The 27,948-nt window shown below is 47.0% G+C and overlaps 1 protein-coding gene and 1 pseudogene across 6 annotated transcripts; one reads left to right on the forward strand and one right to left on the reverse strand.

Moving 5' to 3' along the window:
* Window positions 1-5,997: 5,997 nt before the first annotated feature.
* LOC123070829 (DNA polymerase eta) lies at window positions 5,998-11,139 on the forward strand. Of its 6 annotated transcripts, none has more exons than XR_006433959.1 (14): window positions 5,998-6,269; window positions 6,353-6,473; window positions 6,547-6,658; window positions 6,766-6,933; window positions 7,016-7,180; window positions 7,411-7,514; window positions 7,656-7,775; window positions 8,064-8,187; window positions 8,722-8,835; window positions 8,900-9,091; window positions 9,473-9,604; window positions 9,679-9,794; window positions 10,566-10,656; window positions 10,757-10,950. XR_006433959.1 is itself a non-coding variant. In XM_044494191.1 (14 exons), exons 1-14 carry the CDS (start codon window positions 6,194-6,196, stop codon window positions 11,008-11,010), a joined length of 1,878 nt encoding a protein of 625 aa, XP_044350126.1. In that variant the 5' UTR covers window positions 5,998-6,193; the 3' UTR covers window positions 11,011-11,139. The 6 variants fall into 6 exon arrangements, 4 of the variants coding, with proteins under 4 accessions (XP_044350126.1, XP_044350124.1, XP_044350127.1 ...); XM_044494191.1 differs by having other exon boundaries at window positions 9,690-9,794; window positions 10,757-11,139; XM_044494189.1 differs by having other exon boundaries at window positions 9,473-9,572; window positions 9,655-9,794; window positions 10,757-11,139.
* A 119-nt stretch (window positions 11,140-11,258) lies between these two features.
* LOC123070830 (bifunctional riboflavin kinase/FMN phosphatase-like) lies at window positions 11,259-19,126 on the reverse strand (annotated as a pseudogene).
* Between the last annotated feature and the right edge of the window lie 8,822 nt (window positions 19,127-27,948).

Consider the following 27,948-nt stretch of genomic DNA (forward strand, 5'->3'; position numbering starts at 1 on the left):
AATTGTGGGTTTTATTATGTGTTGACAACCCCTAGTACCATTTATGGGGATATATGTATAGCACCCAGCCAGGGTTTATCCGGGCTGTTGTTGATGGTGGTGCACCGGACTAGTCTAGCCGTGTCCGTGGTCTTAACGACCGATCATGCATTCTGGTGGGAGAGGCTGCTTAGTGTCTGGCTACAGGAGCTGCCGCATACTGCTTTGTGTTTCCACTAACTGTTACGACGCCACGTGGACCGGGCATCCTAAGTTTAAGGCAGGCGTAGTTCGGTATTGCGTTAAAGCAAGCGAAGGCCATTCTTCCCAGTAATGCATGATAACTGCTGCTGAAGGGAGCAATATTGAAGAGTAATTCCTCGCTTCTGAAGTTGTCAGGAGAACTGAATGTTACTTCTAATACGAGGGAGCCCCGGCAGCGGGCCTCAACACCTGGTATCACTCTGTTAAACGTGGTGTTACTCTCGCTTATTCTGGATGAGTCTATCCCCATCTTGCGGATGGTGTCCTAATATATCAGATTAAGACTACTGCCGCCATCCATTAGGACCTGAGTGAGATGGTATCCATCAATTATTGGGTCGAGCACCAAGGCAACCGATCTTCTGTGCCAGATACTGGCCGGGTGGTCCCTGTGATCAAAAGTGATCGGGCAGGCCGCCCAAGGGTTGAATTTGGGGGCAACGAACTCCATGTGGGTTGCGTGGACCATGTTTACTGTTTTAACTTCTGGTGGGAATTTTTTCTGTTCCCCAGTGTTCGGCTGACGAGAATCATCCTCGTCTTCACTTGGTGTTTCCCTTCCCTTGTGTTCGGCGTTTAACTTGCCGGCCTGCTTGAAGACCCAACACTCTCTGTGAGTATGATTTGCAGGTTTTTCTGGGGTGCCATGGATTTGGCACATTCTGTCCATGACTTTATTTAGGCCGGACGGTCCTTCTTTGCTGCCTTTAAATGGTTTTTTTCTTTGGCCAGGTCACGAGCCCCTGAATCCGGCGTTAACTGCCGTGTTGTCCGGACTATCTTCATTGCTTCAACGCTTATTCTTGTTGCGTCGTGGCTTCCCAGTTCCATCTCGAATTTCGGATGTGCCCGGGTCGCTGGTGCCTCTACGGGCCAACCAACTGTCCTCGCCGCACAAAAGCGGGTCATAAGGCTTGTTAAAGCCGCCATCGTCCTTGGCTTTTCTTGGCCGAGGTGCCTGGCAAGCCACTTGTCCCGGATACTGTGTTTAAAGGCCGTTAGGGCTTTGGCATCCGGACAGTCAATGATTTGGTTCTTCTTAGTGAGAAATCTGTTCCAAAGCTTGCGAGCTGACTCTCCGAGCTGTTGTATTATGTGACTTAAATTGTCTGCATCCGGAGGTCGGACATAGGTCCCTTGGAAATTGGCCCTGAAAGCGTCCTCAAGTTCCTCCCAACTTCCAATTGAATTTTCAGGGAGGCTTTTCAACCAGTGCCGAGCTGGCCCTTTCAACTTGAGGGGAATGTATTTGATGGCGTGGAGGTCGTCCCCACGTGCCATGTGTATGTGAAGGATAAAATCCTCAATCCAGACCCCAGGGTTTGTTGTTCCATCATATGCCTCTATTTTACGGGTTTGAACCCCTGCGGAAATTCGTGGTCCAGCACCTCATCGGTGAAACACAGGGGGTGCACGGCCCCTCTATACCTGGACATGTCGTGGCATGCTGTCGACGGTTGTTGTATCCGGGTTTGGTTCCGAACTGGTATTTGATCAGTATGATCATTTTGGTAACCATAATCCTGTGCCGGAGCGCATCCTCTGGATCCATAGACGGACCTGGTCGCACCAGCCTTTTTGTCCAGGAGCTCACGTAAATCATGTGTGGCGTTAGTGGCTGCTCTATTGCGGCCATTAGGTGGTTGGTCCGGCCGATTGGCCGTATTGTTCTTTGGCGGAATGGGCTCTGCAGCCTCATCGTCGAATTCCGGCAGCAGCTTGCGCTTTGCGTAGCTCTTTGTGTGGCGATCATCACCATATCTTTCTTCAGTGTCTAGCACTTTCTTCCATCTTCGGTTGAGCGTATCCTGCGCGGCGTTAAGCCTCTGTTTCTGCTTCTTTAAGTTCCTCGCTGTGGCCATAAGCCTTCTGTGAAGGTCATCTTGTTCCAAGCATCTTTCCGGGATGATGAATGCATCGTCAACCGGACTGTCCTCCTCTCCGGAGGCAGTTTGCTGATTTCGGCCCTCGGGATCGCTGTGGTCGGGCGTCTGCTCCAGGCTGTGTTCGGCATGACCTGGCTTATCCTGCTCCATCGCTGGGTCCCTATGGTCGTTGTTGCCTTTGGAGTCAACCGGAGTGTCATCCTTTTTTGCGTTGTTATCGCTATTTTTACTGTGACTGGACTTAGAGCGGCGCCTGCGTCGTCACTTTGATTTTTGTCCGGGGGGTTTGTCCTCCGTTGTGTCCTTTTTGTCACCCTTGTCTTCTTTAGGCGTATCCACCATGTAGACGTGATATGATGAAGTGGCAGTCCAGCGCCCCATGGGCGGTGGTTCCAGATCGTCCCCTGCACCGATGTCCATACCATCGATGTTGTCGGAGTCGAATTCAAGCATGTCTGTTAGGTCATCGACAATGGCTATAAAGTGGGTGGTGGGTGGGTTGCGATTTTCTTCGTCATCCGTGTCCCACACGGGCCGGGCATAGTTCGTCCAAGAGTCTCCTGATAAAGAGAGAGACTTTAACGAATTTAGCACATCGTCAAAGGGGGAGTGCTGGAAGATATCCACGACGGTGAATTCCATTATTGGAGCCCAATCAGATTCGATGGGCATGGATGCACGCAGTGCAGAACCTACGGCCGAAGACAAGTCCGGGGGTCCGGAGACACAGATTTCCTTAGAAGCGGAGTCTGTGTTCGGCTCCAACGCCGATAGGTGTGCGGCCTCCGTGGCGGGGTCCATCCACCCGTCCTCGGATGGCACGATCTGCTCTGGATCAAAGTCCGGAGCCATGGCAGGCGCGATATCCCGAATACTGTCCGACGACAGATCTAAGCCATGCGCGTGGCGATCGTTTGGCGCTCCTGATGTGGGCTCGAATCCGTCGAAGATCAAGTCTCCGCAGATGTCGGCAATGTAGTTTAGGTTCCTGAACCTGACTTGATGGCCAAGGGCGTAGCTGTCGATCTGCTCCAGATGGCCAAGCGAGTTGGCCCGCAGTGCGAAGCCGCCGAACACGAAGATCTGTCCGGGGAGGAAGGCTTCATCCCGGACGGTGTTGTTGGAGATTGGAGAAGCCATCGGGCCTTACAGCGACGACACAGAGGAACTCTCAATGAAAGCACCAATGTCGGTGTCAGAACCGGCGGATCTTGGGTAGGGGATCCTGAATTGTGCGTCTAAGGCTAATGGTAACAGGAGACTGGGGACACGATGTTTACCCAGGTTCGGGCCCTCTCGATGGAGGTAATACCCTACTTCCTGCTTAATTGATCTTGATGATATGAGTATTACAATAGTTGATCTACCACGAGATCGAAGAGGCTAAACCCTAGAAGCCAGCCTATGGTATGATTGTTGTTGTCCTACGGACTAAACCCTCCGGTTTATATAGACACCATAGGGGGCTAGGGTTACACAGAGTCGGTTTACAGAGAAGGAGATCTATCATCCGGATCGCCAAGCTTGCCTTCCACGCAAAGGAGAGTCCCATCTAGAAACGGGACAAAGTCTTCAATCTTGTATCTTCATAGTCCAACAGTCCGGCCAAAGTATATAGTCCGGCAGTCCGGATACCCCCTTATCTAGGACTCCCTCAGCGCCCCCTTTCCTTTCCCCTTCTCTCTCCTTCCCTCTCCTCCCCTACTCCCACTTGGAAGGGGGGAGTCTCCTCATGGGGCGCACCTAGGGTGGCCGGCCCCCTCCCCCTCCTCCACTCCTTTATATACGGGAAGGGAGGCACCCCTTGGACATACAACAATTGATCCCTTGGATCTCTTAACCGTGTGCGGTGCCCCCCTCCACCATAATCCACCTCGATAATATCGTAGCAGTGCTTAGGCGAAGCCCTGCATCGGTAGAACATCATCATCGTCACCACGCCGTCGTGCTGACGGAACTCTCCCTCAAAGCTCGGCTGGATCGGAGTTCGAGGGACGTTATCGAGTTGAACGTGTGCTGAACTCGGAGGTGCCGTGCGTTCGGTACTTGATCGGTCGGATCGTGAAGACGTACGACTACATCAACCAGTTGTGCTAACGCTTCCATTTCGGTCTACGAGGGTACATGGACAACTCTCTCCCCTCTCGTTGTTATGCATCACCATGATCTTGCGTGTGCGTAGGATTTTTTTTGAAATTACTACGTTACCCAACAGATCCCGCAGCCCCCGTCGAGTCCGTCCCTCCACGCACAGGACGAGGCACCGTAGCACCGCCGTCGAACCTGCCCGCGCGCCGCCGCGTCCCGGATGAACGCGCCGCCGCCGCCCGCCCGCGCCGAGCCCTCGTGCGAGGAGGAGATGAGCCCCCCTCCCCCCGCCGCTAGCACCTACCGGGCTTTGCCCGACCGCGGCAAGGGGAGAAGAGGGGCAGGGAGAGGGGGGACCTGAGGCGCCGGCGGCTAGGGTTACCCCCTCGGTCACTCGCGTGGGGAGCGACGCGAGAGGGACCCGGGGTATCTCGCTTCCACCCCGGGTAGAAAATACAAACAATCTTGACAACGCCCCATGTCCCCCAGCTCGTGGGTTTGGATTGGTGCTAGGGCCTGGTCCACTGTAGTTTGCCCCCCTGTGTGGTGGCTGTCCTGTCTTTGATGTTTCTGAACTTATTAGCAGTATGCCTGAACTTAGTTTTTCTTTTATCTTTTTTTGTTGAACTGAACTGGATCTGTTATGCTTGGTTTGGTTTCTCTTAATGAAATCAGAGGTAACCCTCTTCTGCTAAAAAATGTACATATTTTCCAGAGGCAATTAAATAAAGCTGGCTGGAAATGAGGTAGCAGATCATTCGAAGAACACCTGCAGTTAAATTGCCAGATAGCCAGTGAAAAAAAAGGCTATATTATAGAACAAGTTGCAGCACAACTGAAAAGGGCTGAAAGACTGGCGAAATACCGGCGCCCCATATCTCAAGGAAAACACACTGTAATCTACAGCGCGAAACAGTTTGGAAGATGCATTTAAGAGCATCTCCAACAGCCGCCGGACGCGCCGCGCGCTAAAAATTATTTTATCGCACGCCCATCGCCTGATTTGACGCGGCGCGCAGCGGTGGCTCCAACGGTCGCGCTAAAATGCAGCGCACGCGCAGCTCCAGCAGGCGCGCGCGCATGCTACAACATTTTTTTATATGAGAACTTTGCATAGATATAAAAAAACGATACATAGCTCTAGCATAAAATACGATACATAGTTCATAGCATAGATAAAACTACGAGTGAAACTAGATAGAAACTACGGATACAAAGGTATTTTACATTGTTCGAAAACATAGATAGACAGAATTATGGTGCAATTAGATAGAAACTACGGTGCAACGAGAAACTACGGTGACTTCCAGCCGCCATCATCATCATCATCATCCTCGGTGATGTTGTCCGAGGTGTCGAGCCACATGTTTTCCCAATGCAGATCGTATGGAGAGAAGATCGACCGCCCGCCGTTCTCGACGATATCGCACTGCGATAAAGCCAGTGCCTTGCACCGACGCCTGTCGGCACGCTCCGCGCAGCGCCTTGCCGTCCTCTCTGCCCAGAACTTGTTCTCGATGACGACGTCCTCCGGATGGGGACGGTGCCACTCCGCCATGGCTCGCTCGTCCTCCTCAGCGACGAGAAGGCGGCGCTGCTGCCGCACGTGGTCCGCACGGTCCTGGTCGGTTATGAGACGCGGCGGAGGGGCGACGTGCTACGCCTGCTCACGCGTGAAGACGTCATGTTAGTTCATCTGCGACCTGCGACCTGGGCATGTCCAAGCGCCACGCCGACAGGTCAGACGAACGACATGAGGACGATTGACCAGTTACCTGCTCGCGCGTGAAGACGTCTGACCAGTTGCCGCGTGAGGATGGGGTTGCGAACGGGACGAGCTCGCCTACTAGCCGTCCAACTGGTCAGACGAACGGCTGCGATCGCGCGCGGCCGAAACCGAAACATTAAATAAAACAGAAAGGGGAGCGAAAGTGACGGCAGAGTCGGCGGGAGGCGGCGGCGGGGAAAGGGGAGCGATGCCGGTGGCGAGGCCGGAGCCGCAGGAGCCGCGGGTGATCGCCCACCTCGACCTAGACTGCTTCTACGTGCAAGGTCACCACCCTCTTCGTCCCCTCCCCCCTCTCTCGCAGCGTCTCTGAACTGAGAGGGTAACAGTGCATATTGCTCACCTCCAGTCGAGCAGCGGAGGAACCCGGCGCTCAAGGGGCAGCCGACGGCCGTGGTGCAGTACAACGACTGGAAAGGCGGCGGTCTGATTGCGGTGAGCTACGAGGCCCGCAAGTTCGGCGTCAAGAGGTGAGGGCCGATTTTTACTTGCTCGGTCCGGAGTTCCCGGCAGATACCTGTGATGCTTTATTGATTGATTCAGGTCCATGCGTGGGGATGAGGCCAAGAATGTCTGCCCAGGTATAAACTTAGTCCAGGTTCCCGTGTCCCGTGACAAGGCCGACCTCAATGTGTACCGAAATGCCGGCTCCGAGGTACTAGTATGTTGCTGCAACAACCGAGTGTCAAACACTGATATTTACTGCATTAAACAACTAGGACTGCTCCATGGCATTGACGGTTTCGAGTCCGATCCTTTCAGGTCGTAGCGATCCTTTCGACTAAGGGGAAGTGTGAGCGAGCATCCATGGACGAAGTGTATCTCGACCTTACTGATGCAGCCAAGGAAATGCTCTTGGAATCCCCTCCGGAGTCATCAGAGTCTATTTTTGACGAGGCCACAAAGTCAAATATCCTTGACCTTCCTTCTGTAAGAAATTTGCCGTAAATTGGTTGGGGCTGCTCTTACATTTGATGAGAGTGTGATCGTAGACCTTCATATGTATGTTCAGGATGTCGGTGAAAGGGAGGAGAATGTGAAGGCATGGCTTTGTCGAGCAGATGCCAACTACCAGGATAAGTTGCTGGCATGCGGAGCTATACTTGTTGCACAGTTACGAGTAAAAGTTCTGGAGGAAACCCAATTCACCTGTTCTGCTGGCATTGCTCACAATAAGGTTTATAACGAGTCATAATAGTTAGTAGATGAAGTATGCTTTTTGCATGATTTGCTTCTTCTCATTCTGCAAATTTAAGTATAAATTGCCCAATTATTTGTACTGTACTATGAACTTAGGAAATCAAGTCAACTTCTCCATAGTGCTTCTCTTGCTTCATTGCCCTTTTGATACTTTCCTATTCCTTTTCCTGTTGCAGTGTTCCACTCAAATGTTGTTATATTATGCAGATGTTAGCTAAACTTGTTAGCGGGATGCACAAACCTGCTCAACAAACAGTTGTTCCATCTTCATCAGTTCAAGACTTTCTAGCATCACTGCCTGTGAAGAAGATGTAATGAGCTACATGACAACCCCACATTTTTTGGTTTCTTGTTTTTTGTTGGACATCGTTTTTTAAACCTTGTATTACTCTAGTCCTAACATTCCAGGACTGATTGATACTGAATTATGAAAACACGTCCATGTTATGCAGGAAACAACTTGGGGGTAAGCTTGGGAGCTCCTTGCAGGGCGATCTGGGGGTCGAGACAGTTGGGGATCTTCTAGGTTTTACAGAAGAGAAATTACAGGAGTACTATGGAGTAAATACAGGGTAAATTGTTTCATATTGCTTGGTCTTATTTCAGGTGCCAGATGTTTAGGATACCACGTTGAATGATTTGGACTTGCCAATTATTAATCCTTTTATTTTAGCATGTGACTTAAATTTCCATGCTACTATGCTTGTAGATTATAATTATAGAAATTGTACTCCCTCTGATCCATATTAATTTTCATTGATTTAGTACAACTTTGTGCCAAATCAGAGACAATTAATATGGATTAAAGGGAGTATATTGTTTGATAAAAACTCATCCTGTAAGCACATGATTTTGCACAGAACGTGGTTATGGAAGACTGCAAGGGGTATTAGCGGAGAAGAAGTTGAGGACCGTCTTCTACCAAAGAGCCATGGTTGTGGAAAAACATTTCCTGGCCCAAAAGCATTGAAGAATCATTCTTCTGTAAGGATGCCTGCTGCCTGTTGTGCCTTTTGTTCTCGAACAACCTTTCCTACTTTAGAGCTGCCTATAAATACTTTGAAAGATTATCCAGGAACTTCTCTGACAACTATATGGATGTGCACAGCTGATAGAAACCTAAAACATTAGTTGCTTAGTGATGTACATCTCATAACTCCAATGATCACCTGATGCAAGAAGAGTGTCTTGTCATTTAGTGACACAGCTTACTGGTATTATGCAGTGGTTGCAAACTACTTGGTTGATACTATAAAATATTTTATTAACGTCCTTTGGATCTTTTTTTTCATGCTTACCGAGCTTAAGCAGACTGGTATCAACATGCCTTGTGCTGGTTTGATTAGTGCATGTTGTACCATTTGAGTTATGTAGGAACTAATGATGCCGTACATTACAGATTGATTTTCTAAGGTACTGTATCCCACCGAAGTTAAAATAGGTTACCGTGTCATTTCTGATTTCTTTGGGTTCTTTAAATTTGGCACATTAATTACTAATCAGTTTCATACATTGTAGGTTAAGAGCTGGCTGGATAAACTTTGTGAAGAATTGAGCGAGCGGATTCAGTCTGACTTGAGCTGCAACAAGAGAGTTGCTCAAACATTAACTCTCCATGCTAGGGCATCTAAGGTACTTTGCGTAATTTAGTCATTGCTTTTTAGTTTCAGCTTACTAACTTGTGGGGAATATGTAGGAAAATGAGTCTAATTCAGTGAAGAAATTCCCTTCCAAATCTTGTCCATTACGCTATGGGACTGGCAAAATTCAAGAAGATGCAATGAAGCTATTCGAATCTGGCCTTCATGATTTTTGGGGTTCTCGGAATGCTGGATGGAGTATAACATCTCTTTCTGTTACAGCAAGCAAAATATTTGATATACCAAGTGTATGTTTGTGATAACTCTCTTGGTATTCTATACACTCGTGTGTTTAAAATCATCCCCTCTAGATTAACAAGCAGGTGACAATATGACCATGTTGTTTCTTTGATAAGATGTACTCCATATTAGCTATTTCATAATATCTTATCATACCAAATACGTATGGACATCACATTAGTTGCTGACTGCTTTTGATAACAACTTTGACATGTTTTTCTGGTGTATAGCTCTGTTATTTGAAGGAAGTTTATCCGTATTTTGACATGTAGCGTGGGACACTTTTATGTAATTTATAACTATATTTAGTGTGCAGGCTTGACTTGATAAGATAATAAGTGCATTAAAGAATTTATCCATTTTACCATTTTATGTTTTAATTGCTTCAGGGAACGAACTCAATCTTGAAATATATCAAAGGCCCAAGTTCCGATGCATCTTCGGCTATCCTTGATTCTTCCTCTACACCTGAGTTAACACCACTTGTTGGTAATGTTACTCAGTTCAGTATTGCAGACTCTGTAATTTCCGTTTGCCCTTACTGTACTGAACTGTGAGCATGCTTCTCTAGATAACAACTTATATATGACTCCAGTTCATGAACAGTGTGAACCATCATCTATAAATGAAGAGTGTGGCAATAGTATTTCAGCCAAACAATGTCGCTCAATTGAAGGAAAAGGTGTGCCAAAGAAATTATCGAAAGTTCAGGTAAATTGTTTCTTTCCTCTTCAGGGACCACCAAACTGACTTGTCGTGGGTTGCTAATTTCTGTTCTTTTAACAGTTAATGTGCCTTAAATATTTGAACCTATCCCCCACGTGCGAGGTTTGGTCACACCAATTAGCCTAGTGCATCAACACTTGATTGTTTGTGTTTTATTTCTTAGATAGAAATGAGATTACCATTTAGCAATGTTTTTCATTTTAAGAGAAGGTATCATTTGGTCCTTTGTATAAAGGCTGAAAAATGGAGCAAACTGAACTCAGTACTCAGTAAATTATGATGTTATATCCAAATACTAGAAACAGATCTCAGGTTTTGAGTTTTTCATTCTTCCTCTTTGATTTCAGATCTTCGTGCCATTCATCTTTATTACTAGCGGTATTAGAATTTAGAACTCCCAAGTTAATTGTTATATCTTAGCTTTTCTTTCTCCCACCATTCTCTTGTGTCAGTATGTGATGGTATCTTGCTAGTTACTCCATTTCCACTAGAAGTAGTAGAGTATCCACAGCATCCGTTCGACCATACTTCATTACCAACCATCACCCTAACACAGTAACACTCAACTCCAACCCTAAGCGGGTGATTGGCATGCTGAGCTAACGGTCAAGTCGAGTGAGAAACTCATCTTTATAGGCCGCAAGAGGTTTACTTTCAGTGTCCATGCCTGGCTTTGTAATTTATTGTAGTTGAGTGACATACTTATGTCTTATCTAATCTGAGTACTCATCCAGATGTTTCATAACAATCATTCAGGGAACTGGCTCTATTTTGAAGTTTCTTTCACAAAGTCAACCTGCCCAGCACGAGAAAAGAAACTTTGACGGCTTAATTTGCAGCCATCAAGGTTCGGTAGGCTGCTTTATATGCTTGCGGATATTGATCAACTGCATATTGTAACCAATGTGAAAAATAATTCTTTGCTTGCCAAATATTCATCATTGTAGGCCCGGAGAGTTCTTCAGGAGCAAGCGAGGCTGAACAACATGGTAGGGACAATATTAACACGGCCGTCGTGCACTCTTCTGGTTCCGGTAACACATGGATGCTCAATGTTGAAGACATTGATCCAGCCGTAGTAGGTGAACTGCCGCTGGAGATTCAAAGAGAAATACAGGGTTGGATCCATCCTTCGAAACAGGCAACCCCAAAGAAGAGAGGTTCCACCATTTCTTCTTACTTTTCACCGGCAGGAAGGTGATCGCTCCGAATAGCTGGATTATACCATACTAATTCTAGCATGCTGCTGACTGTTCTCATGATTGTCCGCATGTAAACTGTAGGAAACTCATCTAACCAACTCTAATAGATGTGTTGATGGTTGTGAATAGTACTTTTATTCCTGGAGTACCCTGAGGGTCACAAGTTTGCATCCCTATGCAATCACACCTTTGCTTCTCCAGCACAAACGCAAAACCCATGCCTTCCACGTTTTTATTGCATCTTTTACATATTTATTTTACATCTTTTACAAACACATACACGTCGTGATAAATGAACAAACTTTTTTACATCTTTTTATTACATAAGCTATAGCAACTCCGTGTGTTTATAAGACTTGGAGATGTAGCTTCTAACTTGCAGCTGATCGTGTATGTTTTAGATATATCTAATCACATCCAGTAAACACACTACATCGCCCACTGCGTGAGAACGAATTGGGCAAATCATTCAAACGGTTCCTTCCCAGGCACACTGAAGAGTGTTAGCTCCTCTAGTTCGGAGAAAGCTGGGAGGTCCAGTGCATCCCTCACGATGCTTTGATCTTCCTCAGTAATGCTTAATGCTTGAGATGTAGTACTTCCCTGCAACAAATGCTTAAGTTAGTGACTACCATGTGTTGACTTCTGTAGAAAAAATTAGCCCGTGGTGAGCTTTAACTTAATATGCTCTGCATTGCATGCCATGTAGGGTCCATATAGACTATACAGTAGCAAACAGACAAATTGTAAATGGCTAAATTACCGTGCTTTGGAGCTCCCGGATGTAACCAACTAACAGTAGCTCAAGTGGCTCCCCTGATTTGGCATTGCAGCAGGGATCAAGAAAACATATGTGCTGAAAAAAAAAGGACACAAGTTTTAAGAACAGAAAAGAAAGGACACAATTCCAAATCATGAAAGCAAATCACTCAACAAAATATCATGCTAACCTACACACAACTGGCCTCCCATACAAAAACAGCCCTTTAAATTTATAGCTTAACAATGTGCATATATAAAGGTAATCGAAAATTAAATAAAAGTACAAACCATCACTCTTCCAACAGCCGGCGGCGAAATGTCCCACCCAATGCTGACAACCACCTTAGATACTCCATGTGGTTCTAACTTGGCCCAACCAAAAACAATTCCTGATAATTGGCCAGGAACGGAGTCGTAGGTATGTTCACCTGTTTGCAGTGATCAGCAACTAACAACAATGAGCACTTATCAGCATTTCAGAAAGAAAGATGACTAACTTGCGACATCTTATACAAGTTAAGATGATGGAGTATTAGCTACCACCATGCATGGTGCTTATGTACTCCGGATGGTTAACAATTACTACCATGATGGTGACATGCTTAATAGGTTGCCTAGTAATAGTTACTCCCTCCGTCCAAAAATACTTGTCATCAAAATGGACAAAAAGGGATGCATTTAGAACTAAAATATATCTAGATACATCCCCTTTTATTCATTTTGATGACAAGTATTTCCGGACGGAGGGAGTACCTTTGCGAGACAACATGAGAACCCATTACATACAAGATGGTAACTAGCGTATTATCACGTGGTAACAAAATAATTTGGATTTTTTTATCGAAGTATCAAAGTTAGCTTTAGTATGCTGGTGTCATCATTTTTTTGTTTTGCCTTTTCTCTGCATCATCTTAGCAATTCCATCTTTCACCATAGCTATTCTTACATACTGCATGTTATAGATTGATTTGAAAATAGAACTTTTACATGCGTGGACTTAACTTACATGCGCGCAAGAGCAATATCTGGAAAGTTTGATGTTTATCTTTTTTATTTTAGAAATCACCATGTGATAAGATCTATAATCTTGGCAGTCATTGTCATATTAGAAGTGGGAGGAAGGTCTCGGACCTGCTACTATCATATGAGTATTGTTTGATATCACATTTCCTATGTGAGCATTTAAGTACATTGGTTCCATGGGCAATGCACCTTGAATGCCTGCAACAAGTGCCATCTATCAGACTTTTTTTTTCTGAAATAAATGTTAATGGAGAATGGAGAAATCGAGAAAGTTACGATCGTCAAATGGAGGAAGATCCCATAGTTCAGGATGGAAGTCCAGCAGTGAACAGAGGACAAGATCGGCAATTGAGTAACGTTTCCTTTCAGTTTGGAGTGACGGAACAGCGACTACCTTTGCCCCAGAAGCCTTGGCACCCCGGATTCCAACACTAACAAAATTTTGCCAACAAAATAGAAAGTTAACATTTTTCTGGAAGTAGAAATTAAACTGAATGCCGAAGATGTCCTTTTTAATGCACAAATGCTTGCCATTCTATTTCTGAATTTGAGAACAATGATTAGGATTTAGCCGCCATTTTCCGTTGAACCTTGCTATGCGTACGACAAGTTCCTGCACAACACTGTACGATTAGAGACAACCATAAGTAATTCAGTTTGTGGGCCATAGCATGTAGAGATGATTTTCTCTGATCGTACTGCTCGGACGAGAAAAGCATCGTATGCAGAGCAGTTTCGTTTTCCGTTATAGGAGAATGCATATTTTATTTTGTCTTCTCTTTTCGTGTGTGTACGGAACAACAAACTTACAGAGAATCTTCTATGACCAGGCATGATGATGGATTTACGCCGAGTCTCTCTGCGGCTTCCAGATATCTAGAAACAAAGAGATATAAGATATTACACGATCAATAATATTGAATGTGTTTGTACTGTGTTTTTGGGTTGTTAACTTAGTGGAAGCTTCAATGCGCTCCTCCAAAGTAACGGTGGAATAGAAAAAACAAACACAGGATTACCAAGTCATTTCTATTCTAATCTTAAACAATTTTATTTACACCAAAAACTGTTTGATTGCACCACAAAAAAATGATTCTTTTAAGTGAATGAAATCTTCTGTGAAATGTAGTGCACAGAAATATTTGGAGAAGGATTCTGTAACATTGAATCGTACTAATAATACATACAAAATGTATCTAAGAATTACAATCCTGCGGATATCTTTTGAATCAAAGAGGGCCTTAGGATCTTTAAGTCATGTGAGAAAATGATACTCCCCCAGTCTTTCTATTGTAAGTTATGGAAAAACGTTCGTACATGTCAGGGCAAGGTTTTCCACGAGGAACCTGATCAACACCAAGAACCACGGAAAAACAGTCTTTCAGTTCTGCAAAATAAGGACTTTCATTAGATGATCACCGCATACAAAAACTTAGCACTAAATTATTGCTTGAATATTCTTTTATGCATCTATAAACTATATCATTCAGGACTACCGATGATAACTTGAGTCACAAGAGTCCCCTTCGAAGACAATTTATTCTGAAAGAAAAACATCATCCACAAAACTCCATGCGCCTCGTGGTTTTTGACGACCACAAGCAAAGCGGCTTCCCTGCGGATTGGTTGCCCCTACAGACGGAATAAAGCTACTATAGATGAATATCTATTGGGATCATGCCCCAACCTTGTCGGTGCTTAGGTTTGGGGCCACCACTCTTGAAGAGCACGAGGATTGCGCTGAACCAACCACCTTGCACACCAAGTGAAACAAAAGTTCATTGCCATCCCCAACTAGATCTGCCAACCCTTCTGGCACGCCTCCGGAAACCAACAAAACATCAATGGCAAGAGAAAGTCACTAGAATATTAAAATTCAAATTGCCGCCACATTCTAGAGGAGAAGCACCTGGCGAAAACGAACTCCTAATAGTCTGCACAATATATTTGGTTGCTCAAATCGATGGGACTGGGCCCTCATAGGCTCATCAGCAATGATGGGCGAACATCGGCGCGGCATGGAGAAGGATGCATGGAGGGACTTATTCCATCGACATGATGCCGCCACCACCTCAAAATCGTCGCTGCGACATGAGAACAAAGACAAAGACGAAATGGGACTACACATTGAACAAAGAGCCGAGTTCCCTCCACATCCCCACTCCTAGGTGGTGACCAGAGGCGGGTGAGAACGACGACCTTGTTAGATGAGAGGAGGGAACCCTCACAAGTATATTTTTTCGAATGAGTGCTTGTCTTTTTACCACTAACATTTTCCCTCTCTTAGTCCATCATGCACTATATCTCTCTCCATATGTGAGCATCTGCGTATTTACTGTGATAAAAAAAAACTATAGATCACCATCTCTTGCTGTCTACCCTCCCCTATCGCTTTCTCCCTCATGCTATCACACCTCCGAGCTTGCAACAAAGAAAGAGCCCATGACCCTGCTCTAGCTCCCTAAGGGGTGTAGAAAATCTAGAGAAACATGAATAAACATGCTAAAATGTAAGATAGTTGTTTAATTGGAAAATGGGAGGACTTTTCGACGTGGTAATCACTGGCACGAACATCCAAGGAGAAAAAAGGGATTTTCTCCCTTCTTTTATAAAAATATATACAACATGACTCCCCACTAATGTTTCCCTGTGAAAAAAAATCATATCTTCTTCAAGAAAAATCTATATTTAATATATATTGAAGATTTTTATTTTCCTTTGGTCATGCCAACTTATTTTTTTTTGAACGGTCACCGGGGGGGAGAGGATCCCCACCTGAATATATTGCTCAAAAAGCTGCCAAAGCCAAGAGTCACCCCTTAAGCTTTGGCTGATCCAGTTTATAAGAAAAACCGGATCAAAAACCTAAACAAGTTGACCCCGTTTATGAGGGAAACCGGGCCGAAAACCGTACAGGTAACAAGGTTACAGAAGATGAGAAAAAATTGCCACCCACAGAAGGCATGACATCAACCTAGCTAGCAGGCAAAAAGACCAACACCACGAGAGACACAAGTAGATGTGGGGTGCTGTCGAGAGATCACAATACCAAGACTCTGCAAACAACCTAACGCACCGCACCGGCGTGCATACCGAGCCCCACGGCACAACTGAGGATCAACCATAATCAACGAGTGCCAAACCTTAACACGAACCTTGACTGGGAGATCCACCACAGGCGGTCGAAACGATTAGCAGGTTGGGGAGGCATCATTGCGTCGTCATTTGAGCAAAGGTGAACCAAGACAACACCAAGAGCCCGAAGCTCGCCGCAGCACAACGGCAACCATGGGAGGGTCTTGAGCATGCACAGCAACAGGACGGAGACCACACGAAGGACAGCCGAAGAGAAACACATGAAGAAGAAACACACCACCGTCGGCCCTAAGCTGGCCGCACCACCCACCACCACGCACGGCAACCGGAGCCGTCGTTGGGCCTTCAAGATGACGCCTCCAAGGAGGTAGTGTTGTCGAAGACACAACACCATCATCCGATCCGGCGAGCCAAATCTCAGGTTTTCACCCGGAGACCACAAAGCAAGTGCCGTAGGTGCTGGAGCTCCACAGCGGCACCTCCTGCGAGGAAGACGACGTCCATAGTCGCCGCTGCCGCCGACATCGACATAGTCGATGCAAGGTTCTCACCCGAAGTTTGAGCACATCCCTACAGCAAGAGGCCTGAACCACGCCGAAGCAGATCCACGCGGAAGAGCTCGGAGACCACGCCTCTAGGAAGGAATACGACGCCGGGTTGGCGCTGTCGTGGTCAGCTCACCCAAGGGGTGAGCAGGGATTTCTCCCAGAGCACCGCCGCACATGACCCGAGACGGCCCCCGTGCCGTCCGCCATCACGACCGGCAACCCCAAGCCAGAAGCAAGCCACACATCCACCAACACAGCTGGCAGCGCCAACCAAGCCGCCGAGCAGCATCCCACGACCGACCTCCACGAAGATGGCCAGATCGGGGACGGGAACCTCGGCAAACTGCGACCACTGACAGATCTGGAGCCGACGCGCCGGCCGCTCCAGTCGCACCTCACTCCGCAGCTCCCCTGACTCGACGCCACGCCCGAGGGCAGATTCGAGAGGATCCAGCCTGCCCCGGCGCATCTGGGACCAGGCGCACCGCACCGCACCACCACCAGCTCCACGGCGCAGCCACCACCTCGTCCAGCCGACCACGGCAGGGGACGGCGGCTCCGCCGGGATGCAACCCAGAGACGACCCCACGTGCCAGCACGGATCCGTGCGCGGATGGCACGGCCTCGTGACCTGGACGCCCACTGGAGCGCGCAACACGGCGCTGCGTCCACCGGTTGCTTCAGAGCGCCACAGGAGCGAAGCAGAGCAGGGGAAGCCATGGGGCAGACCGCGGAAAGCAGCATCCGAGAGCTTGTGCGCGCGCGCAGGAGGCACTCCACCACCAGCTCGCAGCACGGCGCCCGCGCGCCGAGCCTCAGGACGCCGGCGAGGAAGCGGCAACCGGCGGATCTGGGCTGCAGTTCGCGGGCCGACGCACATGACCGCTGAGTAGCACCCGCCGTGCCCGAGTGCCGCCCGTAGTCGCGAGCAAGGATCCCCGCCGCCGCCGTCAGCCGCGCGGCATCGGCCGCTGGCGTCCTCCAGCGGCGGCGGAGAGGGTGGAGGCAAAATTTGTGGTGGCGGCGCTAGGGTTTGGTATTGCTATTACAAAATTATTGTGCACGTGACAATTTGCAGGACGATTTTCATACGACCTTGTGATCGATGGCTGCAGCCCACGTGAACCGAGATGATCAATTGCTGCTATATCTTGTCGTCTAGAAATCGGGCAAAGCTCATCGTTTGTGTACCATTTTTCTTGCTATTATAAAAAAAAGCTTCGGTTAAGATGAGGGTCTTTGCTTCAACACAACATTTTGATTTGATTTTACTTCAACACGGTGTTTGATATCTTGCCGTGCCTTGTGCTTCAACTTTGTGTATCATTCCAATATTTGTAAGATAAAGGAGAGCTTTATTATTCTCCAGTCTTTGGATCAAATCGATGCATGCGTTTACTTTCACACCATTCGGACGTTTGGCTCACGTTTGAATTTTGATGACTGATCATTGGTAGGTAAGGTACAGTGCCGAACCCCCATAGTTTTTGGGTGTGCGCGCATGGGTAACCAAACCCTATATCAGTACCACAATGGCTACACATGGTACATAGGCCGGGATCATCCTCTTTTTAAAAAAGGGTATCTACTTCTACGTCACAAACCTTCTAGTTTCAGAATTTTTTGATCGATAATTTTCATCTAGGAGTTGGAAGCAAGTGCCAGCGGTACTCCATTCTTGTGAAGATGCTTGAGAAGTCTTCTAACCCCTGGAAGTGGTTTTGCCTTCTGCCAGCTGGACAACAGTAGCACCAAGCCAAGTGGTTAGTTGTGATGAACATACGAGCAAACAAAAAAAGGAGTTGGGATGAACATGACATTGCAGATTTGATCAACGTGCCAAAATGAAACAAACCTTTTGAGGTACAAGGGGAATATTGCCTCTGAGTATTCCTCGAGAGTGAGCGGCAGCCCGTAATCTGCGATGATCCCAGCCGCGTACTCCCTGTGACTCTGCCCCAGCCTCCCCTCCTCCTTCCCCGCATCTGCTGTCTTCCCATATGTCGCCAGGAAATCGTTCAAGATGCCTCTTGTTACACTCTCTGCATCAACACACACGCACACACCATCGTTTACATATTCCATTTTGGAAATTAGTCCCAGTGTTTTCTTCCAGAAGGAGATTATGCGGATGTGTGTACCAGTGTCCAGGAGGGTGTCGTCCAGATCAAAGATCACGGCCGATACGTGATGCTTTGTTGCCATGGACGAAGTACCGGAGAGACGACAAGGCGAGGCACTACGGCGACGACGGGCCGGCTGGGGTTTAAGGGTTGGAGGAGAAAGCAGAAGAGGGGTCTGCGAGCAGAGTAGTGATGGCAATCGGGGGTGATGGGGTGGGGTAGCAGTTCCCTGCCAGTTTTTTTCAGGCCGAAGGGCTCTTCGGCCATGGCCGTCACCGGAGGGCAGCCGCTGCTCGTGAGCATGCCCATGCCCACAGAATAGCAGGCAGCACTCCATCAAACACAGGAGTATATCAAGAAACAACAAGTGAAGCAAAAGTGCAAAACGAAGATCTGAGAGAAACGTAAGGGGTTCAGCAATTAGTATGTGTGCATCGATTTGCAGAGGAACATCACAGAGAGGATGATGATGTGGGGAGAGAGATGGATCCCGGCAGCGGAATCAACTAGAGACCACCGGCAGCGGGAGTTGGATGGCGTCCTCGCTCACAGGTGCCAGTGGTGGCAGCGTGGTCGCTCGGAGGGCATGGGCTGTGCTTTCTCTAGGGAGAGAACGAGACTAGCTTTTATAGCGGCAGACAACCGGTAGATCATGGTATTTAAGTACTCCCTCCGTGCAAAAATACTTGTCAAAAAATGGATGTATGTAGACATGTTTTATTTTTAGATACATCCATTTTTATTCATTTCGGTGACAAGTAATTCCGGACGGAGGGAATACCTTATTATTCAAAAAAATTATCGCGGAGTAACTATTAAATAATTTGGTCCATCAACCAAATAAGTAACAATATGTTTTGGGTTTATAACCTATCATTATCACAAATGGATATGTTTATGAATCTGGATGCAATTTTTATTATTTCTGATGTTTTTTTAAATAGATCGGATGTTTTCGTGCAAAAAAATATATATTCCTAATGGTCTTAATCTCTCCCTAATCTCTACCTAATAATAACTAGTAAACGTGCCCGTGCGTTGCAACGGGTGAAACAAAATGACTTTACAATGCGAGAAAATCACTTGATTTTACAATTTCACATATATCTTTGTTTAATTACCCATCTTCCGTCTAACCCCAATGCCGGGGTAGGTGGCCAGAGAGGCTTGCTGCACGCACACACCTGACACAACCAAACCAATTCCTAGCAACGATCCACCACAGCCTCTCACCTGGCAACGCTGATGCCGCCTTGTGGTGCACCAGTGGATTGGTGTTTGCGCTTGTTACTTTAATTTCTAAAACCAAGCATGTGATGTTATCGACTTGTTGACGACCAAGTTGTAGGTGCTTGACATGAACTCGCCATGCCTTATAAGCTTGACATGTTGTTATAATTAGTCTAGTGTATAACTTGACATGAATATAAAAAATATACAAACTGAGGGAAATAATTGTCCTGCTAGGTCACTATATTGAAAAATGTTGGTCTTTACAACTCGTCATGCTTCAAACAATGATGTGCACAGCAAGACCACAATCCAACTCATAACCAACAAACACACTCATTCATACTGAATCCAACATAACCAGGAGAAACAGAGAGACAGAGGATTCAATGTTCAGATGCGAACATATTGACAAGCATTGTAGATTCTTCGCCGAGTCCCCTATTTATGCCTTCTTCTCCTACCCAAAAAAGATGACGGTGCTTAGTTCTATTGGGTCAGCAGTATGGAGCCCGGCGTCTTCCGGGCCTTGAAGTCAGCGTGGGCACGGGACGCCTCCGGCAGCGGGTGGATGTGCTTCACGCGGATGTGCAGCAGGTCAGTATGTCACACAGCAGGAGCAAGACAAAATGTACCTTAAATATGTGGTGAACCAGCTGTTGGGGAACGTTGCAGAAAATTAAAATTTTTCCTACGGTTTCACCAAGATCCATCTATGAGTTCATCTAAGAAACGAGTCAAGGGAGAGAGTTTGCATCTACATACCACTTGTAGATCGCGTGCGGAAGCTTGCAAGGTGATGATGTAGTCGTACTCGACGTGATTCGAATCACCGATGACCAAGTGCTGAACGGACAGCACCTCCGTGTTCAACACACGTACGGGACGGGAGACGTCTCCTCCTTCTTGATCCAGCAAGGGGGAAGGAGAGGTTGAGGACCACCCTCCAAGGCTCCACCGGCAGCACGACGGCGTGGTGATGGTGGAGAGGCAGTACTCCGACAGGGCTTCGCCAAGCACACAACGGAGGAGGAGAGGTGTTGGGGAGGGGAGGGCTGCGCCTTGGAGGGTGGTCCGGCTGCCCTCCCCTCACCCCTCTATTTATAGGGGGAAGGGAGAAGGGGGCCGGCCCCCTAGAACCCATCTAGGGGGGGTGCGGCGGCCAAGGGGAGAGGGGGAGAGGGTGGCTTGCCCCCCAAGCCAAGGGGGGCGCCCCCTCTAGGGTTCCCCCTTCAACCCTAGGCGCAAGGGCCCAAGGGAGGGGGTTCGCCCAGCCCACCAGGGGCTGGCTCCCTGCCCCACGCAGCCCATGTGGCCCCCCCGGGAGGGGTGGCCCCTCCCGGTGGACCCCCGGAACCCTTCCGGTGGCCCCGGTACAATACCGGTATGACCCCGAAACTTCCCGGTGTCCGTTTGACAACTTCCCATATATAAATCTTTACCTCCGGACCCTTCCGGAGCTCCTCGTGACGTCCGGGATCCCATCCGGGACTCCGAACAACATTCGGTAGTCACATACTAGTCTTCCTAATAACCCTAGCGTCACCGAACCTTAAGTGTGTAGACCCTACGGGTTCAGGAGACATGCAGACATGACCGAGACGCTCTCAGTCAATAACCAACAGCGGGATCTGGATACCCATGATGGCTCCCACATGCTCCTCGATGTTGTCATCGGATGAACCACGATGTCGAGGATTCGATCAAACCCTGTATGCAATTCCCTTTGTCAATCGGTACGTTACTTGCCCGAGACTCGATCGTCGGTATCCCAATACCTTGTTCAGTCTCGTTACCGGCAAGTCACTTTACTCGTACCGTAATGCATGATCCCGTGTCCAACACCTTGGTCACATTGAGCTCATTATGATGATGCATTACCGAGTGGGCCCAGAGATACCTCTCCGTCATACGGAGTGACAAATCCCAATCTCGATCCGTGTCAACCCAACAAATACTTTCGGAGATACCTGTAATGCACCTTTATAGTCACCCAGTTACGTTGTGACGTTTGATACACCCAAGGCACTCTTACGATATCCGGGAGTTACACGATCTCATGGTCGAAGGAAGAGATACTTGACATTGGCAAAGCTCTAGCAAAACGAACTACACGATCTTTTATGCTATGCTTAGGATTGGGTCTTGTCCATCACATCATTCTCCTAATGATGTGATCCCGTTATCAACGACATCCAATGTCCATAGTCAGGAAACCATGACTATCTGTTGATCACAACGAGCTAGTCAACTAGAGGCTCACCAGGGACATATTGTAGTCTAAGTATTCACACGTGTATTACGATTTCCGGATAATACAGTTATAGCATGAATAAAAGACATTTATCATGAACATTGAAATATAATAATACTTTTATTATTGCCTCTAGGGAATATTTCCAACAGTCTCCCACTTGCACTAGAGTCACTAATCTAGTTACATTGTGATGAATCGAACACCCATAGAGTTCTGGTGTTGATCATGTTTTGCACGCGAGAGAGGTTTAGTCAGCGGATCTGCGACATTCAGATCCGTGTGCACTTTGCAAATCTCTATGTCTCCATCTTGAACATTTTCACGGATGGAGTTGAAACGACGCTTGATGTGCCTGGTCTTCTTGTGAAACCTGGGCTCCTTGGCGAGGGCAATAGCTCCAGTGTTGTCACAGAAGAGTTTGATCGGCCCCGACGCATTGGGTATGACTCCTAGGTCGGTGATGAACTCCTTCACCCAAATCGCTTCATGCGCTGCCTCCGAGGCTGCCATGTACTCCGCTTCACACGTAGATCCCGCCACGACGCTCTGCTTGCAGCTGCACCAGCTTACTGCTCCACCATTCAACATATACACGTATCCGGTTTGTGACTTAGAGTCATCCAGATCTGAGTCGAAGCTAGAGTTGACGTAACCCTTTACGACGAGCTCTTCGTCTCCTCCATAAACGAGAAACATGTCCTTCGTCCTTTTCAGGTACTTCAGGATATTCTTGACCGCTGTCCAGTGTTCCTTGCCGGGATTACTTTGGTATCTTGCTACCAAACTTACGACAAGGTTTACATCGGGTCTGGTACACAGCATGGCATACATAATAGATCCTATGGCTGAAGCATAGGGGATGACACTCATCTCTTCTTTATCTTTTGCCGTGGTCGGTGACTGAGCCGAGCTCAGTCTCACACCTTGTAACATAGGCAAGAACCCCTTCTTGGACTGATCCATTTTGAACCTCTTCAAAATCTTATCAAGGTATGTGCTTTGTGAAAGACCTATGAGGCGTCTCGATCTATCTCTATAGATCTTGATGCCTAATATATAAGCAGCTTCTCCAAGGTCCTTCATTGAAAAACACTTATTCAAGTAGGCCTTAATGCTGTCCAGAAATTCTATATTATTTCCCATCAAGAGTATGTCATCTACATATAATATGAGAAATGCTACAGAGCTCCCACTCACTTTCTTGTAAACGCAGGCTTCTCCATAAGTCTGCATAAACCCAAACGCTTTGATCATCTCATCAAAGCGAATGTTCCAACTCCGAGATGCTTGCACCAGTCCATAAAATGGATCGCTAGAGCTTGCATACTTTGTTAGCATTCCGAGGATCGACAAAACCTTCCGGCTACATCATATACAGCTCTTCCTTAAGATGTCCGTTAAGGAATGCCGTTTTGACGTCCATCTGCCATATCTCATAATCATAGTATGCGGCAATTGCTAACATGATTCGGACGGACTTCAGCTTCGCTACGGGAGAGAAAGTCTCGTCGTAGTCAATCCCTTGAACTTGTCGATAACCCTTAGCGACAAGTCGAGCCTTATAAATGGTAACATTGCCATCCGCGTCCGTCTTCTTCTTAAAAATCCATTTGTTTTCTATCGCTCGCCGATCATCGGGCAAGTCTGTCAAAGTCCATACTTTGTTTTCATACATGGATTCTATCTCGGATTTCATGGCTTCAAGCCATTTGTTGGAATCCGGGCCCGCCATCGCTTCTTCATAGTTCGAAGGTTCATTGTTGTCTAACAACATGATTTCCAGGACAGGGTTGCCGTACCACTCTGGTGCGGAACGTGTCCTTGTGGACCTACGAAGTTCAGTAGTAACTTGATCCGAAGTACCTTGATCATCATCATTGTTTTCCTCTTCAGTTGGTGTGGGCATCACAGGAACGGTTTCCTGCGCTGCGCCACTTTCCCGCTCAAGAGGTAGTACTTCATCGAGTTCTACTTTCCTCCCACTTACTTCTTTCGAGAGAAACTCTTTTTCCAGAAAGCATCCGTTCTTGGCAACAGAGATCTTGCCTTCGGATCTTAAGTAGAAGGTATACCCGACAGTTTCCTTAGGGTATCCTATGAATACGCATTTTTCCGACTTGGGTTCGAGCTTTTCAGGTTGAAGTTTCTTGACATAAGCATTGCATCCCCAAACTTTTAGAAACGACAGCTTAGGTTTCTTTCCAAACCATAATTCATACGGTGTCGTCTCAACGGATTTAGACGGTGCCCTATTTAAAGTGAATGTAGCTGTCTCTAGAGCGTATCCCCAAAATGATAGCGGTAAATCGGTAAGAGACATCATAGACCGCACCATATCCAATAGAGTGCGATTACGACGTTCGGACACACCGTTTCGCTGAGGTGTTCCAGGCGGCGTGAGTTGTGAAACGATTCCACATTTCCTTAAGTGTGTACCAAATTCGTGACTTAAGTATTCTCCTCCACGATCTGATCGTAAGAATTTTATCTTTCGGTCACGTTGATTCTCTACCTCATTCTGAAATTCCTTGAACTTTTCAAAGGTCTCAGACTTGTGTTTCATTAAGTAGACATACCCATATCTAATCAAGTCATCAGTGAGAGTGAGAACATAACGATATCCTCCGCGAGCCTCAACGCTCATTGGACCACACACATCGGTATGTATGATTTCCAACAAGTTGGTTGCTCGCTCCATTGTTCCGGAGAACGGAGTCTTGGTCATTTTGCCCAAGAGGCATGGTTCGCACGTGTCAAACGATTCATAATCAAGAGACTCTAAAAGTCCATCGGCATGGAGCTTCTTCATGCGCTTGACACCAATGTGACCAAGGCGGCAGTGCCACAAGTATGTGGGACTATCGTTATCAACTTTAAATCTTTTGGCATCTACACTATGAACATGTGTAATATTACGCTCGAGATTCATTAAGAATAAACCATTGACCATCGGAGCATGACCATAAAACATATCTGTCATATAAATCGAACAACCATTATTCTCAGACTTAAATGAGTAGCCATCTCGTATTAAACGAGATCCAGATACAATGTTCATGCTCAAACTTGGCACTAAATAACAATTATTAAGGTTCAAAACTAATCCCGTAGGTAAATGTAGAGGCAGCGTGCCGACGGCGATCACATCGACTCTGGAACCATTCCCGACGCGCATCGTCACCTCGTCCTTCGCCAGTCTCCGTTTATTCCGCAGCTCCTGCTGTGAGTTACAAATATGAGCAACGACACCGGTATCAAATACCCAGGAGTTACTACGAGTACTGGTAAGGTACACATCAATCACATGTATATCAAATATACCTTTGGTGTTGCCGGCCTTCTTATCCGCTAAGTATTTGGGGCAGTTCTGCTTCCAGTGACCCTTCCCCTTGCAATAAAAGCACTCAGTCTCAGGCTTAGGTCCATTCTTTGACTTCTTCCCGGTAACTGGCTTACCAGGCGCGGCAACCTCCTTGTCGTCCTTCTTGAAGTTCTTCTTACCCTTGCCCTTCTTGAACTTAGTGGTCTTATTGACCATCAACACTTGATGTTCTTTCTTGATTTCAGCCTCTGCTGACTTCAGCATCGAGAACACTTCAGGAATGGTCTTTTCCATCCCCTGCATGTTGTAGTTCATCACAAAGCTCTTGTAGCTTGGTGGGAGCGACTGGAGGATTCTGTCAATGACCGCCTCATCTGGGAGGTTAATGTTCAGCTGGGTCATACGGTTGTGCAACCCAGACATCTTCAGGATGTGCTCACTGACAGAACTGTTTTCCTCCATCTTACAACTGTAGAACTTGTCGGAGACATCATATCTCTCGACCCGGGCATGAGCTTGAAAAACTAGTTTCAGCTCTTCGAACATCTCATATGCTCCGTGGTGCTCAAAACGCTTTTGGAGCCCCGGTTCTAAGCTGTAAAGCATGCCACACTGAACGAGGGAGTAATCATCAGCACGAGACTGCCAAGCATTCATAATGTCTTGGTTCTCTGGGACGGGAGCGTCACCTAGCAGTCCTTCTAGGACATATTGTTTCCTGGCAGCTATGAGGATGATCCTCAGGTTCCGGACCCAGTCCGTATAGTTGCTGCCATCATCTTTCAGCTTTGTTTTCTCTAGGAACGCGTTGAAGTTCATGTTGACATTAGCGTTGGCCATTGATCTACAAGACATATTTGCAAAGGTTTTAGACTAAGTTCATGATAATAAAGTTCTAATCAAATTATGAACTCCCACTTAGATTAGACATCCCTCTAGTCATCTAAGTGTTACACGATCCGAGCCGACTAGCCCGTGTCCGATCATCACGTGAGACGGACTAGTCATCGTCGGTGAACATTCTCATGTTGATCGTATCTTCCATACGATTCGTGTTCGACCTTTCGGTCTCCGTGTTCCGAGGCCATGTCTGCACATGCTAGGCTCGTCAAGTTAACCCTAAGTGTTTTCGCTGTGTAAAACTGTCTTACACCCGTTGTATGTGAACGTAAGAATCCATCACACCCGATCATCACGTGGTGCTTAGAAGCGATGAACTGTAGCAACGGTGCAGAGTTAGGGGAGAACACTTCTTGAATTTTTTTTGTAAGGGATCATCTTATTTACTACCGTCGTCCTAAGTAAACAAGATGCATAAAACATAATAAACATCACATGCAATTATATAGTTGTGACATGATATGGCCAATATCATATAGCTCCATTGATCTTCATCTTCGGGGCTCCATGATCATCTTGTCACCGGCTTGACACCATGATCTCCATCATCATGATCTCCATCATCGTGTCTTCATGAAGTTGTCACGCCAACGACTACTTCTACTTCTATGACTAACGTTTAATAATAAAGTAAAGTAGTTTACATGGCGTTATTCAATAACACGCAGGTCATACAAAAAATAAAGACAACTCCTATGGCTCCTGCCGGTTGTCATACTCATCGACATGCAAGTCGTGAATCCTATTACAAAGAACATGATCTCATACATCACAATTCATCATTCATCACAACTTCTGGCCATATCACATCACATGATCAATCGCTGCAAAAACAAGTTAGACGTCCTCTAATTGTTGTTGCATCTTTTACGTGGCTGCAATTGGGTTCTAGCAAGAACGTTTTCTTACCTACGAATCACCACAACGTGATTTTGTCAACTTCTATTTACCCTTCATAAGGGCCCTGTTCATCGATTCCGCTCCAACTAAAGTGGGAGAGACAGACACCCGCCAGCCACCTTATGCAACTAGTGCATGTCAGTCGGTGGAACCGGTCTCACGTAAGCGTACGTGTAAGGTTGGTCCGGGCCGCTTCATCCCACAATACCGTTGAGCAAGAAAAGACTAGTAGAGGCAAATAAGATGACAAAATCCACGCCCACAACAAAATTGTGTTCTACTCGTGCAAAGAGAACTACGCATAGACCTAGCTCATGATGCCACTATTGGGGAACGTTGCAGAAAATTAAAAATTTTCCTACGGTTTCACCAAGATCCATCTATGAGTTCATCTAAGCAACGAGTCAAGGGAGAGAGTTTGCATCTACATACCACTTGTAGATCGCGTGCGGAAGCTTGCAAGGTGATGATGTAGTCGTACTCGACGTGATTCGAATCACCGATGACCAAGTGCTGAACGGACAACACCTCCGCGTTCAACAAACGTACGGGACGGGAGACGTCTCCTCCTTCTTGATCCAGCAAGGGGGAAGGAGAGGTTGAGGAAGACAGCTCCACCGGCAGCACGACGGCGTGGTGATGGTGGAGAGGCAGTACTCCGACAGGGCTTCGCCAAGCACACAACGGAGGAGGAGAGGTGTTGGGGAGGGGAGGGCTGCGCCTTGGAGGGTGGTCCGGCTGACCTCCCCTCACCCCTCTATTTATAGGGGGAAGGG

The sequence above is a fragment of the Triticum aestivum genome, chromosome 3B (genome assembly GCF_018294505.1).
Source record: "Triticum aestivum cultivar Chinese Spring chromosome 3B, IWGSC CS RefSeq v2.1, whole genome shotgun sequence".
In the NCBI taxonomy this organism is placed as follows: Eukaryota; Viridiplantae; Streptophyta; class Magnoliopsida; order Poales; family Poaceae; genus Triticum; species Triticum aestivum.

Excerpts from the sequence above, each read along its gene's own strand:
- LOC123070829 (XM_044494189.1), top strand. The coding sequence starts at position 6,194 with ATGCCGGTGGCGAGGCCGGAGCCGCAGGAGCCGCGGGTGATCGCCCAC. Across the intron at positions 6,934-7,015 it reads ATATCCTTGACCTTCCTTCT|GATGTCGGTGAAAGGGAGGA; the intron begins GTAAGAAATTTG and ends ATGTATGTTCAG. Across the intron at positions 8,836-8,899 it reads TCCATGCTAGGGCATCTAAG|GAAAATGAGTCTAATTCAGT; the intron begins GTACTTTGCGTA and ends GGGAATATGTAG.